A 16058-nucleotide genomic window follows, 5' to 3' on the forward strand; every position below is an offset into this window, starting at 1 on the left:
CAGACTTTATTTTCTTGGGCTCCAAAATCACTGCAGATGGTGACCTCAGCCATGAAGTTGAAAGATGTTTGTTCCTGGAAGGAAATCTGTGACAAACCTAGACAGTGTATTAAAGAACACAGACATCACTCTGCCGACAAAGGTCCATCTAGTAAAAGCTGTAGTTTTTCCAGTAATCATGTATGGATGTGAGAGTTGGACCACAAAGAAGGCTGAGCACCGAAGAACTGATCCTATTGACCTGTGGTGCTGGAGAAGACTCTTGAGAATCCCTTGGACTGCAAGATCAAACCAGTCAATCCTAAAGGAAATCAACCCTGAATATTCTTTGGAAGGAATAATGCTCAAGCTGAAGCTTGAAGATTTTGGCCACCTGATGCAAAGAGCTGACTCATTGGAAAAGACCCTGATGAGGGGAAGGATTGAAGGAAGGAGAAGGGGGTGACAGAGGATGAGATGGTTGGATGGCATCACCGATTCAATGGAAACACGAGTTTGAGAAAACTCTGGGAGACAGTGAAGGATAGGGAAGTCTGGCATGCTGCAGTCCATGGCGTTTGCAGAGTTGGACACTATTGAGCAACTGTTGCTGTTGCTGAACAACAAACAAAGCTGGATTAGTGGTGCTGAATTCTCTTAATTTTTGGCTTTTCAGGAAAGCAGTTGATTTCTCCATCATATTTTAATGAGAGTCTTGCTGTGTAAAGTATTCTTGTTTGTTGGTTCTCACCTTTCATCACTTGGGATATATTGTGTCTGCGCAGCAGAACTCCTTGCTGCCCCACTGTGTGTCATGTATCTCTGTAGTATGCCTGTGTACTCAGTCACTAAGTCGTGTCCAACTCTGTGCAACCCTGTGGACTGTAGCCTGCCAGGCTCCTCTGTTCATGGGATTTTCCAGGTAAGAATACTTGAGTGGGTTGCCATTTCCTTCTCCAGGGAACATTCCTGACTTAGGGATTGAACACACGTCCCCTCCATTGGCAAGCAGGGAGCCCATTTCTGTAGTGTATATATATATATATATATAATCAATATATATAATATATATATATATATATATATGTATATATATAATCAATTCCAAGGTCACTCATGACCTTCTGAATCTCATTTTTAGCCACAACATCTAATACTACATGGGTAAAACTACTTGAGTCAAATAAAATAACCTTGTAATTTCTCTATATGACCACACTTTCTGGCAATTGTGATCAGCTTCTGTGAGCCCTTCTACCTGCAGAGTCCCTATAACTCCAATCCACATTCTGTCAATTTTTTAAAGCCCAGTTCCTTTCAACCTAATGCCATAATGTCACTATCAGACATAATTAATTCTGGCTCTGAATGCACAGAGTATTTTTTTCTGTCTTTTGGGAGTTGCCACTTTGTCTTTTACAGTACAACATTTGATTTCATGCCAGGCTGTTTATCATTGTGGATTGATTTGCATTTTCCCATGTATATCTGCCCCTCAAGAAAGCCATCTGTCTAGGGTGGGCATTATCATGTGGAACTTTATATCCTAGTAAGCAAATAAGTATCTTGTGCTATCTACATGCATAGTTAGCAGTTGATAAGTTTAATTAAATAGTATTTTTGTCTCTAATATACATTGTGATATAGAAAAACTTGCAAAGCAATCTCGGCCCACTTACTATTGTACAACTTCTATGTTCCAGGCACTGTATTAAACATTTTAATCACATATAAGATGGCATTCAGTTTTGTTAATAGCTAATCACACTGAAGCACTTGAAGGGGAAATTGTCAATACCAGAAAGTTTGAATTTATCATTGTCTTGAAAATTTATTTACCTTACAACTGAGTTACAGTGCAGCTGTCATAGTGAATGAACGCCTGAATGAGAGCATGCGGAATAGTGTCTCTAACATCCATTCTAGGAGGACTCCAGGAGTGACTCGTGGATCTTTGCCCTGGCCGTGCTCCTGAGCAGCACCTTTATCTACAACGGCATGAACAGCATCAACAATCAGGCCTTGCAGCAGCTGCAGTATCCTTTCAGGAACTGAACCACCATGTTTCATTGAGGTTATGGGAATAGCAATTGACACTGTTTCTTCTTGCCCATGACTTCATTCTTATAGTTGATGAAGATGGAAAATGGGGCAAAAGGGAATGATGATAAAACTTGTTTTGAGGTGAGATCTGGAAACTGTGTTGGAGAGTACTTCTTTTTCCTTAGCTAAGATCCCAGCTATGTGACTGAATTAACAGAGCTGATCAGAACCAAATCATCTCCCAGCTCTGATGAAGTAGAGGATTCAGCCAAATTTGTGAGTTTCTTTCCAGACTTTATTTGGACTGTACGGGATTTCATGCTGGCGCTGGAGTTAGACGGGAACTCCATCACTGAAGATGAGTACCTGGAGAATGCCTTGAAGTTGATTCCAGGTATCAGAGCAAGGCCAGGGTGGTAAGAAGCTCAGTAGGAGGTGGGGTCAACAGAGCCCTTTGATTTGAAGTTGGATTTGAGGCCATGCTAACGGTACTTGGTGAATGACTGCGAGGTGGCTTCAGTCATTATTGTTACTGGGAAAACCCCAGTGACCAGAGCTTAAGCTCACAGAGGAAATTTAGGATCCAATATTCTACCAAGTGACTTTAGAAAAATTAATACCATGAAGAAGAAAGGCTCATATATTGTGTTTTGTATTAAGTGTTTCTCCTCTTCTATTTGAGAAATATAACCCATCAAATTGAAATTAGTAAATACAGAATCGTAAGGTAAGCAAAATAATTAATTTTTAAATACATTTCACACAGTGTATTTTACTGTCTTATCTAGATACATTCTTCACAGACAGACTACTTATACCTTAATTAGTTGCAAAGAAAAGCATTGCTATGTCCTTTCACTGAGACTGTGAAATGTCTTCAAGTACTTTCGTCTAATCTCACACTCTTTATTCTAGAACCTTACATAGTATGTCATATTATATAACAAATTAGTTATAACAGATTATAATTAGCAGAGAGAATAATGTGTGGTACTTAGAAGAAATATTGAGTTTGTTTGTTTAATCATTTATTTACCCTTTCAATAAATATTTATTGAACTGCAGATATATGGCCAGAATCTCTCTGGATGATACTGTCACTTCCAACAGAAAATGATGCAAAAGACTGATGAGGTGTCCTAGTTTCATTTAGGCCAATCTTACCATGAGATTGTGTATGCTAAAGTAATCTCAAAACATATTTATAGAATGTGCATTTTTTAACTCTGGTTTTGTAAAACTTTACTGCCTTGTGTATCATTTGTCTCCCGCATGGTTTCTTTCCCAGAAATACTGTGAATATCCTTATTTCTACAATTTCTTTACTTTTGAGCTCACACTTCATACCTGAAATGGAGACTGTAAGATCAGAAAAGTATTTCTGACAATGATTTGTATTAGTTTATCTTTCAAGAAAGTGAAAGAAAGTGAAGTCGCTCAGTCGTGTCTGACTCTTTGCGACCCCATGGACTGTAGCCTACCAGGCTTCTCCATCCATGGGATTTTCCAGGCAAGAATACTGGAGTGGAGTGGGTTGCCATTTCCCTCCCCAGGAGATCTTCCTGACCCAGGGATTGAACCCAGGTCTGCTGCATTGTAAGCAGATGCTTTACCGTCTGAGCCACAAGGGAAGTTCATTGGCAGGTCTGTAGACCTGGTCTGTAGGGTTTCTGCCACGAGCTGTAAGAGGTCTTCATTTAATAAATGATTAATCCATGGCATACTATACAACGGCTGAGGAAAACAACCACAGGTTTCTTCAGTTGGGATGGATGCTGCTTCTTCTTTCCCAGGAGTACTTTCTTCACCCTTGGCTTAGTACAAAAACAGAGTTTCCATGGTAGATTACCATAAGACTAAAAAAGATTTACAGGCACAGGAATCAGAGTGATCCAAAAATCCCTGGAAATGAAAGTCCTCAGCGCCCTTACCTGAAGTTTGTCGCTTCTGTGACTGCTGTTTTTCCACCTTTGCAGATGAAGATCCCCAAATCCAAAATTTCAACTTGCCCAGAGAGTGTATCAGGAAGTTTTTCCCCAAACGGAAGTGTTTCATCTTTGACCGTCCTGCAGGCAAGAAAAAACAATTACTCCATCTGGAGGAAATGCCAGATAATCAACTGGATGAGAATTTCCAGAAGCAATCAAAAGATTTCTGCTCATATATCTACACCCATGCAAAGATGAAGACCTTAAAAGAAGGAATCACTGTCACCGGGAAACGTGAGCCTCTTTTGCTGCAGCATGTCTCTGTGATTCAGTGTGGGTGAGGAATGTGTGGTGGAGTTGAGATTGTGAATATCCTCTGGGATTGCCAATAACTGTGCTTTCTTTTTTTCAGTAATCGTGTCTTCTCTATATAATTTGGAAAAACATATTTATGCCCCACATAGAAGTGCATGTTGCTTCATTAAAATTTCCCTACATGAGGGTTTTTTGAAGACTATCATATTATCTCATGAAACTGTAGGGCTGGCCAAAATGTTCTTTCAGGTTTTTCAGTAAGATGTTATGGAAAAACCCAAAAAACTTTTTGGCCAACCTAATATTACATTGAAGGTATGTTAAGGATACAAATATTCATTATGATGAGCCATTCAGTGGATAAGTGTTTCTAGTGAGGATATGCAAGTTATTTTGTGAATTCACATGAATCGGAAAATAAGTAGCACACCATGAATCCACGTAAACTCATTGAAAGTCTGAGAAACAAATGTAAATCCAGTCTTATAAACAGTGGCTTCATGCACAGGCTACTTGAGCAGTCTCACGGTGCCCTGTGCTGAGACATGCCCTGTCTGTTTTAATGTTTTTGTCACTGTCTGGAAATTCTTGATGACATTTTTACATGGGGCACTGCATTTTCATTTGGAACTAGTACCCACAAAATACACAATTTATTTACATATATAAATTCTCCATATTTTGCTACAATGGGCAAAGTGTTCCAGGAGAACTTTGAACATATTGTTGAGGTCATTCAGTTAATATTGTATTGTGATGTATTGAGAACCATAAAAGAGAATGAATAGGAGACACTGGTGTTATTATAACAAAATTATAGAAGAAAAAGAAGGATATGAAAATCAGGAGAAGAAAGAGAAGAAAAGAAATTTTGAAGCTCAATAAAATTTTAGTGATTTTTAGGATACTGATCTAAGGTTCATAAAATGAATGAAAACATTCTATTTTCAAAACATTGAATTGGCCAAAAAGTTTGTTCAGATTTTTCTGTAGCATCTTATGGGAAAATCTAAACGAACTTTTTGGACAACACAATATAATGTTTTTCAGGGCTGGGGCCTCTGGTGGAGGCCTATGTAAATGCCATCAACAGTGGATCAGTTCCTTGTTTGGAGAATGCAGTAGTAACTTTGGCCCAGCGTGAGAACTCAGCAGCTGTGCAGAAGGCAGCTGACCACTACAGCGAGCAGATGGCCCAGCGACTGAGTCTCCCCACAGAGACGCTCCAGGAACTGTTGGAGGTGCACGCGGCCTGTGAGAAGGAAGCCATTGCAGTCTTCATGGAGCATTCTTTCAAGGATGAAAATCAGGATTTCCAGAAGAAGCTTGTGGTAATGTGGCCTAGAATATATCCTTCCTGATCCTGTGGTTCTAGAAATGTGCTTTGTTGTTGCTGTTGTTCAGTAGTAGCTCAGTCGTGTCTGACTCTTTCCAACCCCAGGGACTGCAACACCAGGCTCTTCTGTCCTCCACTATGTCCTGGAGTTTGCTGAATTTCATGTCCACTGAGTGGGGGATGCCATCCAACCATCTCACCCTCTGCAGAGGATGAGAAATGTTCTTAGGCTCCTTCTATTCACCTATGATTCATATGCTTCTCATTGTAAAAGGAGTTTGGATTGTTGTGAATGACAGTACTCTACAGGCTACTTTCCTTCTTTTTTCCTAAAAACTGGCCTCTTTATTTTCTACTGCAAACAAGTTACCCTCTGCTTTGATACTTAAAACAACACACAGTTATTAGCTCACACTTTTTCAGGTCACACTCCAGTGCAGGTTGTGTATGGGTGATGTGCTCGGAGTACGGCAACCTGAAAACAAAAAAAGGTTCAAATGGGTTTAGCAATACCACCAAGAATAATCAGTAAGCAATTTTTCTCAGGATAAGAAAAGAGTTTTATTTGAGCAAAATGAGGGCTAGATACAGATTAAAGAAGAACTTGATCTGTTCTATGACAAAATGCGGGGTGGGGGGGGCGGGGGGTGGAGAACCCTTACTATAGGCAAAACCCATAAAATTACTTGTATTATTTGTCAAGAATTAAGATTGTAGCTGGAAAGAAATGAGAGTGCTTGTTAAAGAAGGATTGTTTGGGTCTGAATCTATTGCATATTTACAGTGGTACACTTTGAGTTCCTAAGTTTGCAGCTCCCAGTTACTAGCAGACACTCTTGAGAATGGATGGTGGCATCCTTGAATTTGATACAGTTCAGAAGATTCAAGTTCTCAAGGACGCAGAAACATGTCTGAAACCACATCCACAATGGCCACCAAACTCAATTTTTCATTCCTGCCCGACAGTTACTGCATTTTGATTTTTAAATGCATTCTTTTTAAATGATTAGAGCAGATGTACATGTTTGATAGGCCACAAAACAGATTATTGTAGTTAGCATAAAGTTTAATTTAAATCATGTGCAAGCGAGAGTGTCCTCCCCATATGTAAATATGTGAATATATCTTTCATCAGAACTCATATGGACTCTGGGGAACCCCGTTTCATCTTCAAGCCAGCAATGGTGCATTGTATTCTTCTTTTGTTTCTAATCACTCCAATTCCCTCTTCTGCCACCAACTAGAGAAGACTGCAGGGGAAGAGCTTGTGTGATTATGTAATGCCCACTTGGGTAATCTCACTTTCTTAAAGGAGCCTGAGCTGTATGACATAATCTAAACACAGGATCAACGTTCATCATGTTCACAGGTCCAGGGACTATGCAGTGTGAACGCCAAGGGAGAGAATTCTTAGAGTTCATAATCCTGCTTACCATTAGCACCATCACTGAAACCTTGTCTTTCAGTCTACCTTTGTACATCCTGCAAGTTACAAAAGTCTCTTAGAGGAAAACCAGCCCAATTGTAATTTATAAGGACAAGTACGAAATTTCTGTTCCTATATTTTCACACAATCAAACCCTCAATGAAACAAGAATTCAGAAAAAGTTCAAAACTCTCTTCGGTGTATACTTCATTCATTATGTTAGGCAGTTGAATTGCCATGTATATATTTTATTTAAAGCACCTAGTATGTATAAGAAAGGCTACTTCAAATCATAATTGAACTTGCTATTTTTCATTGTTGATGGATTTATCACTGTTAATCACACCGTTCCACTGTTAGAGGAACAATGAAATTCACATGTGCCAACCCATCATTTCACAGATGTTGAGACTGAGACAAGAACCTTAAGGGACTTCCTGTAAGTCACACAGAGTTGGTCACACCTGGGCTAAAACTAGTCTCTTGACTCTATATCTATTTTTCTTTGTCTCTGTGCCGATGTTGTCCGATTGCTTCCTTCAAGAGGACCATAGTTGGATGTTTTCTTCTGACAACTCCTTTCTATTGAATTTCTCCTTGTTTTTTCAACAGATCATGATCGAGAAAAAGAAAGACGATTTCTTGTTGCAAAATGAAGAAGCATCTGACAGATATTGTCAGGCTGAGCTTAAAAAGCTTTCAGAGCCCTTAAAGATGAGTATTTCAGAGGGAACTTTCTTTGTCCCTGGAGGACACCGTTGCTACTTAGAAGCAAGGAACAAGCTTGAAGAGAACTATAAACTCATTCCCAGGAAAGGAGTTAAGGTGAGGAGTAAGGGCATTGGGAAAGCACAACAGATTGGAGACCAAGGGATTTTGCTGGTTCTTTTGAAATTCTAAGAGCATAGCACAACTTTTGTAGAGAAAGGAGAAGATGGCAATATCTTTACATTTTCAGCTTTTATATCTATGGTATGTTAGCTACTCTTCAACAAACCAGAAATATTTCTATCCAAAGACAGGACTTATTATCAAGGATCTAGATGAAAGAGAATATTCCTTTTATTCAAACAGTGTACTAGGTTTTTCAAAACACTAATTCAAAAAGATACCCGCATCCCAATGTTCATAGCAGCATTATTTACAATAGCCAAGATATGGAAGTAACCTAAATATCCATCAACAGATGAATGGATAAAGAAGATGTGGAGTGTGCATATATATGAATGCTACTTACTCAGTTATTAAAAAAATAAAAGGGTGAAATTTTGCCATTTGTGGCAACACGGATTGACTTATACTAAGAGAAATAAGTTAAACAGAGAAAGACAAATACTGACGATATCACTTATATTTGAAGTCCAAAACTACAACAAACTAGTAAACATAACAAAAGAAGAAGATTCACAGACATAGAGGACAAATTAGTGGTTACCAATGTGGAGTGGGGGCAATACAGGAGGAAGGGTGTGAGGTACAAATGATTGGGTGTAAGACAGGCTGTAAGATGTATTGCAAAGTATAGGGAATATAGCCAATATTTTGTAGTAACTTTAAATGCAATGTAACCTTTAAAAAATTTTTAAAATTGTATAAACATAAAATAACAAAATTTTAAAAAGACATTTCCCTCAAATGGGCTTTCTGCAAAGAATAGGAAAATTAAAGAAAAACTGCTATTTTCAAGAATCTTATGGTCTTGCCTGAGAAACATATAAATAGTCAATGGATATGGTGGGACAATGGTGGGACATGGTGGGACAATACATTGATAGGGATAAGTGACAGTGATGGTGGTGGTGATGATGATGATGACTGATGTATGTTGAGCACTCGCTACATCAACTGTACCTTAGGTGATTTGGTTGGATTATCAATTTAGTCCTCAAAATAATATAAATTAGATGTTATCATCTTTATTATAAAATTGAGAAATGTGACATGAGGAGAAAGTACTCAGTTGCCTAAGATAACACAACTATCAAATATTAGTGCTTACAGGACAGCTGTTAGGTTCTTGGAAACCATTCAGAACTCAGAATAAAGCTTAAGAATGCTTCCTGGAAGAGGAGGTAAAAGCCACAAGCTGGAGTGTCAGTAAATGATATCCTAATAAAGAAAGAGGAGATGAGCATTAGAAGAAAAACAATGTGCAGAGACTACAGGTGCAAGCAGTAGAGGATTAGTGTTTGTACAACTGCACATTATTACAGGGTATTTAACCACTGTGGGGTCCCAAGAAGGGTGAAGAACTTATAGGGTCCAATCTGTAGGTTTACTGAACAATAATTTCCATAGCGAGACACTACATCTTTGCTGCCTGATGAGTCCTTGCTTCTTGTTGTTTCCTCAGGCAAACCAGGTCCTCCAGAGCTTCCTGCAGTCACAGGCAGGAGAAGAGGCAGCCATCCTGCAGGCAGACCAGGCCCTCACTGATGCGGACAAGGCCATGGCAGGTACAGGGGAGGACTGAGCTCTCAGAGGGGTTCCTGTGCTGCCCTTTGGCAGGTGTGAGAGCAAACACTTCTTGGAACCAGAGCATCCTCTTCTTCTATGGAACCTCTCTGCTACATGTGGAAATAACCAGAGGAGTTTGGGTTGTATGTACATCCAGTCAGGGCTTCTACATCATATGCTGAAGCAGGTTGTCTGATGTGGTAGCAAGAACAGTCAGACTCCTTCCCACCAATTTAATGTCATTTTAGTCTTTGAGCCCAGGACGGTACAGCTCAGCATAACTGCTATTTCTTTAAAACTCTTGTGAAACAGAGGAACGTACCAAGAGACAAGAAGCAGAGATGAAACAGGATCTGCTAACACAGAAACTGAATGATGAGAAGCAAAAAATGGAGGCCCAAGAGAGAAGCCACAAGGAACATGTAGCCCAACTGAAAGAGAAGTTCATGATGGAAAGAGAAAACCTTCTAAGAGAGCAGGAAGCCGTGTTGGAGCACAAGCTGAAGGTAAGTCTAGTTGAGCATGGGCAGAGTCTGATGGACAAAATGCTAGTTTCTCAATAATAAAGGGATAGAACTTCAACCTTAAGTCAGATCCCAGAGAGAAATCCAAAGACATATGTTTCATGTAAATATCAAAGAGATGTGGATCATGCTGAAGACTCACCTCTGCAAGACCCAGCACTTTCTGTAGTGTTAGGGTTTGGAAGGGAAAGTAACACGGCCTGGGCTCCTGAACTGCTGTTTGTGGTGGTTACAGTGTCCTATTTGCCCCACCATGAATACCACTTCGGCCTTAGAGGCGTTTGAATTTTTGGTACAACCATCAGAGACCTGGAATAGTTCTGTCTGCTCCTGAAGGTATCAGATTGTGCCTGGTATGATATATGGATGCTGAAAGCTCTAAAATTTGCTACATTTGTTTCCAGATCTGCCTGATTCATTTTACATACCTAGAGTAAATGTACTCTTTGTTCAAACCTGGAGTTTGATAGTCAGTGTCCTAAAGAGGGTCAGCAGATCTCATTATTTGTGACACAAGTTGTGGTCATTCTATCTCAGGGGAACTGAGAAATATTCAGAATTCACCTACATTCCCTCTGAGTGCATTCTTAGGGCTGGAACACATTACTGGTATAGTTTTAAGTCCTGCCTGAGGCACAGATCCTCCCTGCCCAGGGAGATGGTGTAGAACTTGGGTTCCCAGCCCACAGGCACAGACTGGTAGCAGTCTGTGGCCTGTTAGCAGCTGGGCCACCCAGCAGGAGGTGAGTGGTGAGCAAGCAAGTGAGGAAAGCCTCATCTGTATTCACAGCCACTCCCCACCACTCGCATTACTGCCTGAACTCTGCCTCCTGTCAGATCAGTGGCAGCATCAGATTCTCAGAGGAGCCTGAACCCTACTGTGAACTGTGCATGCAAGGGATCTAGGTTGCATGTTCCTTATGAGAATCTAATGCCTGATGATCTGAGTTGGAGCTAAGGCTGTGATGCTTGGGAGTGACTGCAAATTCAGATTATCATTAGCAGAGAGGTTTGACTGCACAGAGCCATCATAAATCAATTGGCAGACTCATACCAAAACCCTATTAGTGAGTGGCAAGTGACAATTAAGCTGCATCTAGTGACAGGTTCTACACTGGCAAGTGAGTTGATGTACTTCAATTATACATCTGGTGGCAGGTTTCAAGTAAGAATCCAACACTTATTTTAGTCCATAGATGGCCCACTGATTATTTTATTTACCACTTCTGTCCCCGCCTCTTTTCCACACTGATCACTAGTCTCAAGCACAGTTTTGGTGAGCTCACAAGCTAAGCCTAGCTAAAATAAGTTAAAAAAAAAATGTCACTGGAGAGCTTCTTTGAAAAGAGGGGAAGACCCAATGATGAGAGAGCAGAAGACTCTAGGACTGCCAACAAAATGAAAGTTTCATTTAAAAGAAAATACCAAAAGTCCTACTTAAATTACAGGTTCATTGCAATAGGTGGTTCATATTCTCCAACACACTTTGCGTAGTATGTAGTGACCAGCTACACACTGAAGCCATGAAACCTTCAAAACTGATTTGCCACATAGGAACCAAGCCTTCTGCATTAAAGGACAAGCTTTAGGAGTTTTTCAAAAGGAAAAAATGTGAACAAGAGGAACGGAAACAATCATTGAAGGCCACCACTTCATCAAACGTGTCTGCACTGAAAGCATCGTTCTTAGTGGCTAACCACATACTAGCGCTAAGAAGAGTTGGTGAAGAGTTGATCCTGCCAACTGCCAAGGATGTTTGTCAGGAACTTTTAGGAGAGGCTGCAGTTCAGAAGGTGGCATGTGCTCCTCTTTCAGCTAGCACTATAACTAGATGAATTGATGAAATAGCAGAGGACATTGAGGCACAATGGTCAGAGGTTAATGAGTCACGGTGGTATGCAATCCAGGCTGACGAGTCTATGAATGTTGACAACAAAGCAACAATCTTGTTTTTGAGGAATCTATTTTTCAGAGGATGTGCATGAGGTTATGTTATGTGTAGTTTTGTTGCCAACCAACACCACAACCACAGAACTATTCAAGTCTTTGAATGATTACATATCAGGACACCTGAATTGGGCATTTGTGTTGGTATGTGCACGGACAGAGAGGCTGCCATGACTGAAAGGCTTTCTTGTTTCACTATTCAGGTCAAAGAGCTCGCTTCTGAATGTGAGTCTACGCACTGTGTTATCCTTAGAGAAATGCTGGCTAGATGAAAACTGTCACCTGAATGTGACAACATTTTGCACGATATGATTAAAATAGTCAACCACATTAAAGTATCTGCCCTTAACTCATGTCTGTTTGCCCAGCTCTGTGAGGAAACAGATGAAGAGCACACACATCTCCTCTTATACACAAAAGTGGGATAGCTTTCTAAAGGTAGGTCACTGGCCAGAGGTTTTGAGTTAAGAGAGCCGCTCCAGAGGTTCCTTTCATAAAAACAGTCACCACTGGCAGCACGTTTCAGTGACACAGAATGGGTTGTGACCCAAACTTGCTTACTTGTGTGACATATTGAAACTCAGTCTGTCAACTTCATGAGAGAATGACAACTGTGTTCAAGTCAGCAGATAAAATGGCTGCATTCAAAGTCAAACTGTAAGTATGCGGATGATGAGTAAACACTGGGATTTTTGACATGTTTCAAACATTAGCAGAGATTTTGAAAAAGACTGAGCCAGGGCCTTCTTTCTCCCAACTGGTGTGTGAACACCTATTTCAGCTTTCACAACAGTTTGAACATCACTTCCCAAACACAAAAGACTCCTAAAACTGGAAAGGAAAGGATCTGAGACCCATTTGTGAATAAACCAAAGGAATCAACCTTATCCGTGTTAGAAGAGGATGAATTTGCATGCAATCCCAAATGACAGTGGCCTTAAAAGTATGTTTGAGACAGCTTCAAATGTCAAATACTTTCCGGATCCAAGTCAAAGTGAAATATCCTGAGGTTGCAACAAAAGCACTGAAAAGCCTGCCTCCATTTCAACATCCTGTCTTTATGAAGCAGGGTTTTTTGCGGTAACAGCAACTGAAATGAGATTGCCTAGTAGACTGGACATAAGCAACATATTTCAGACATCACTGTCTCCCATCCCCTCAGATGCAACCATCTAGTTGCAGGAAAACAAACTCAGGGCTCCCTCTGATTCTGCTTTATAGTAAGTTGTGTAATTATTTTCATTATATATCATGATGTTATAAAAATAGGAGTAGTGTGCAAATAAATACAATACGCTTGAATCATTCTGAAACCCCCCTATTCTGGTCTGTGGAAATATTGTCTTTCACAAAGTTGGTTCCTGGTGCCTAAAAGTTTGGGGTCACTGGTATAGGTCAATCCTGGGAAGCTATAAACTATGAATACTCTATCTACCCAGCCACATCCAAACCTTTAGAAATATTGGACAAACTCATCAAAAAGCATCTAAGGCCATATAGAAACAGACACAGGTGCTGAGCTCCTGTAGTTGTTAGATATGAAGTTCTGATAGTTGGATATTTTCAACAGGGCACTGTCTTCTTTTTACAGATGCAAAAACAACTGCTTACTGAAGGATTTGAAAGGAAAGCCAATGAATTACATATTCAGATACTTCAACTACAAAAGGAAATAGAAAGAACTAAAAACGATAAGCTCCTTGAAATTTTAAGCATTCTTGCAGGAATCAGCTTTACGTCGTTAGCGTTCTCACGGCCTAGATTTTTTTAACGTATATAGATATGATGAATCTCAGGTGAGTTGTTAAATGAACTGACAATTTCTGTTAAGTACATGAAAAAAAACTTCATGTAAGGGTGGCTGATTCTTGAAGTATATATCACAGTAGTTTCAATCAAGAAAAGTTTAAAAATACGAAGTTATTATCAAAGAATCTGGGCCTGATATCCAAATATCTAAATAATTTTGATTGACTTGGTCTATTTAAAGGAATGGAAAATGAGTTAAAAGATAAGGATTGATTCATAGCAAAGTTTTAAGCAAAGCATAAAAGAAGGAACAGTCACCTATGATATAGACATGGAGAGAGTTTCTTTAGGCTCGATCTAACAAGCCCTCATAAATCAGCAAGGAAAGGGTAACGACCACATTTTTTAAATGGGTAAACATGTAAGAAGATAATTAAAAATGTTTACCTTTACTGATTATAAAAGATATGCAAAGTATAATTAGGAGATAACTGTGTCACCTCTCAGGGGCCAAGAAATATAGTTTTGAGAGGACCCTGGCCTGGCAAGGGTTACAGGAAATTGGCAGCATGATATTTGCTAGGAAGACTGCCGATTGATATAGATGTATACCAAAATTTAAATGCAAATGCTGTTGATACAGCAAATTCTCACTTAGGGATTTATCTTAAACATTTATGTTCCCAAGCTGAATAGGGAATGTATGGTGGTACATTTATTGAAGGATTGTTGTAATTCCAAGACTGGAAACATCTTTAAAGTCCCCGGATCACATACTAGTGAGGTAAATCCTGAGACACAATTACACAGGAAAGCCCTATATCACTAAAATGAAAAGGTAAACTCTATTTGTGGTAATGTGAGAAAATCTCCAAGATGTATCATAAGCTAAATAAATAAATAAATAAAGATGCAGAAAGTGTGTAAGTTGCACTACTGATTTAAACCATAATCAATATGTGAATATACTTGTCAGGGAGTGTTTAACAGGAGGATTCCTATGTGCTGTTTCTCATAAATTCTCTGTTCCTTATCAGTTCCTATTCCGAGAACGAGTAGACCTGCATGCAGCTCTCAGGACTGAGATCATGAGAAACGGTATTTGCTTGGATTCCTTTCAGTAACTCCCTTCAGTGACTCTTTTCAGCGTCAGTGACCTTGTATGTATTAGACTATCCATATTAGACTATCCATGTATTAGACTATCCATACACATAAAATTTCATCCTGTGTAATAGCTGAGTAATCATCTTACTAAAGATATATAAGCCTGCACTTCTGCCAATAAAATACCTCTGCTCCATCAGAGGTTGGGTCCTCATGTCTTTCTTTCTTTCTCTCTCTCTCTCCCTCCCTCCAGCTCTCTCCTTCACTTTCTTCTCATTGACTCTGGACCACCAGGTTCCAGTCCATTAAAGGACCCCAACATATATTATCTTCTATCTCTGGAAATACAAAAGAAACTGGTATCCATGAGCAAAATAGGAATGGACCTGCATATTTGAGACACAAAGTACATGACATATTCTTCTGTGGGTTTTATATTTTGTATGATTTATCACCTAATCAAACATAAATAGGATTATTAACATTAAATAAGAAATAATAATACATGGGATGAAAGAGTTCTTATGATAAGATGCAAGTGTTGAATAGTGTGAGAAATAAAAAGTCAGCTCCACAGGAGGTATCCACTTATTGGAGCAGGGAACGGAAAGCACCAGATGTGTATCACACTGTTGTCATTAAGGCTTTGAACTTCTAGCCCCTAAGTTATTTTTAGGTATAAAGTCTGCTGGAATGTTGTAATCTCCAAAATCCTGCTACACCTTATGAAGACAGTGTATTCAAAGAAGAAGTTTTCTTCAGTTTCAACACAACATTTAAGACTTCTTCTCAGCTGTGGAATGCTAGACCTTGTGCTTAGAATGAACTGGGTGTGGTGTCCCTTCTCTGTGCCCCCGTTGCACCACGTTTCACTCAGAGCACAGGATTTTTATATAATTTTGACATTGAAATGACCTGTTTACATTTTATCTCCTCTACCACCTCATGATCCTGCCTCCTAGATGATCTTCACTGTATACTTAGCTCCCACCACAAAGATCACCACTGAAGCTTCAGGTGTTCAAACAATACACATGAATACATACATAAGCTCCCACCCATCAGGGTCCCAAATCACCACTTCCTTACTATATTAGTTGCTGCTTAGGGTTCTCAAAATAAAGAGCACAATTTTAGGAACTGGTACTGAAAGAATTCAGGCAGAAAGTGCACACACACCCATCCGAACCTGCCACTTTTCTCTGGGAGAGACTGCACAACCCATGTGCTCTGAGTTCCTCCAGATT

At 39.6% G+C, this 16058-nt stretch overlaps 1 protein-coding gene across 3 annotated transcripts in view; it reads left to right on the forward strand.

Moving 5' to 3' along the window:
- LOC110151941 (guanylate-binding protein 7-like) overlaps positions 1 to 15010 on the forward strand; it is a 31198-nt gene extending 16188 nt beyond the window's left edge. The window contains exons 4-12 of one of the 3 annotated variants that reach the window (XM_020915412.2): positions 1906 to 2015; positions 2220 to 2416; positions 3999 to 4244; positions 5316 to 5596; positions 7640 to 7852; positions 9381 to 9483; positions 9797 to 9990; positions 13547 to 13751; positions 14742 to 15010. In XM_020915412.2, the coding sequence (XP_020771071.2) occupies positions 1906 to 2015; positions 2220 to 2416; positions 3999 to 4244; positions 5316 to 5596; positions 7640 to 7852; positions 9381 to 9483; positions 9797 to 9990; positions 13547 to 13726 (1524 nt within the window). In that variant the 3' untranslated portion in view covers positions 13727 to 13751; positions 14742 to 15010. Of the gene's footprint in view, positions 1 to 1905; positions 2016 to 2219; positions 2417 to 3998; positions 4245 to 5315; positions 5597 to 7639; positions 7853 to 9380; positions 9484 to 9796; positions 9991 to 12158; positions 13269 to 13546; positions 14627 to 14741 lie in introns of those variants that run through there. The other 2 variants (XM_070467805.1, XM_020915410.2) reach the window with 2 other exon arrangements.
- Positions 15011 to 16058: the final 1048 nt, after the last annotated feature.

The sequence above is a fragment of the Odocoileus virginianus genome, chromosome 5, assembly GCF_023699985.2.
Source record: "Odocoileus virginianus isolate 20LAN1187 ecotype Illinois chromosome 5, Ovbor_1.2, whole genome shotgun sequence".
In the NCBI taxonomy this organism is placed as follows: domain Eukaryota; kingdom Metazoa; phylum Chordata; class Mammalia; order Artiodactyla; family Cervidae; genus Odocoileus; species Odocoileus virginianus.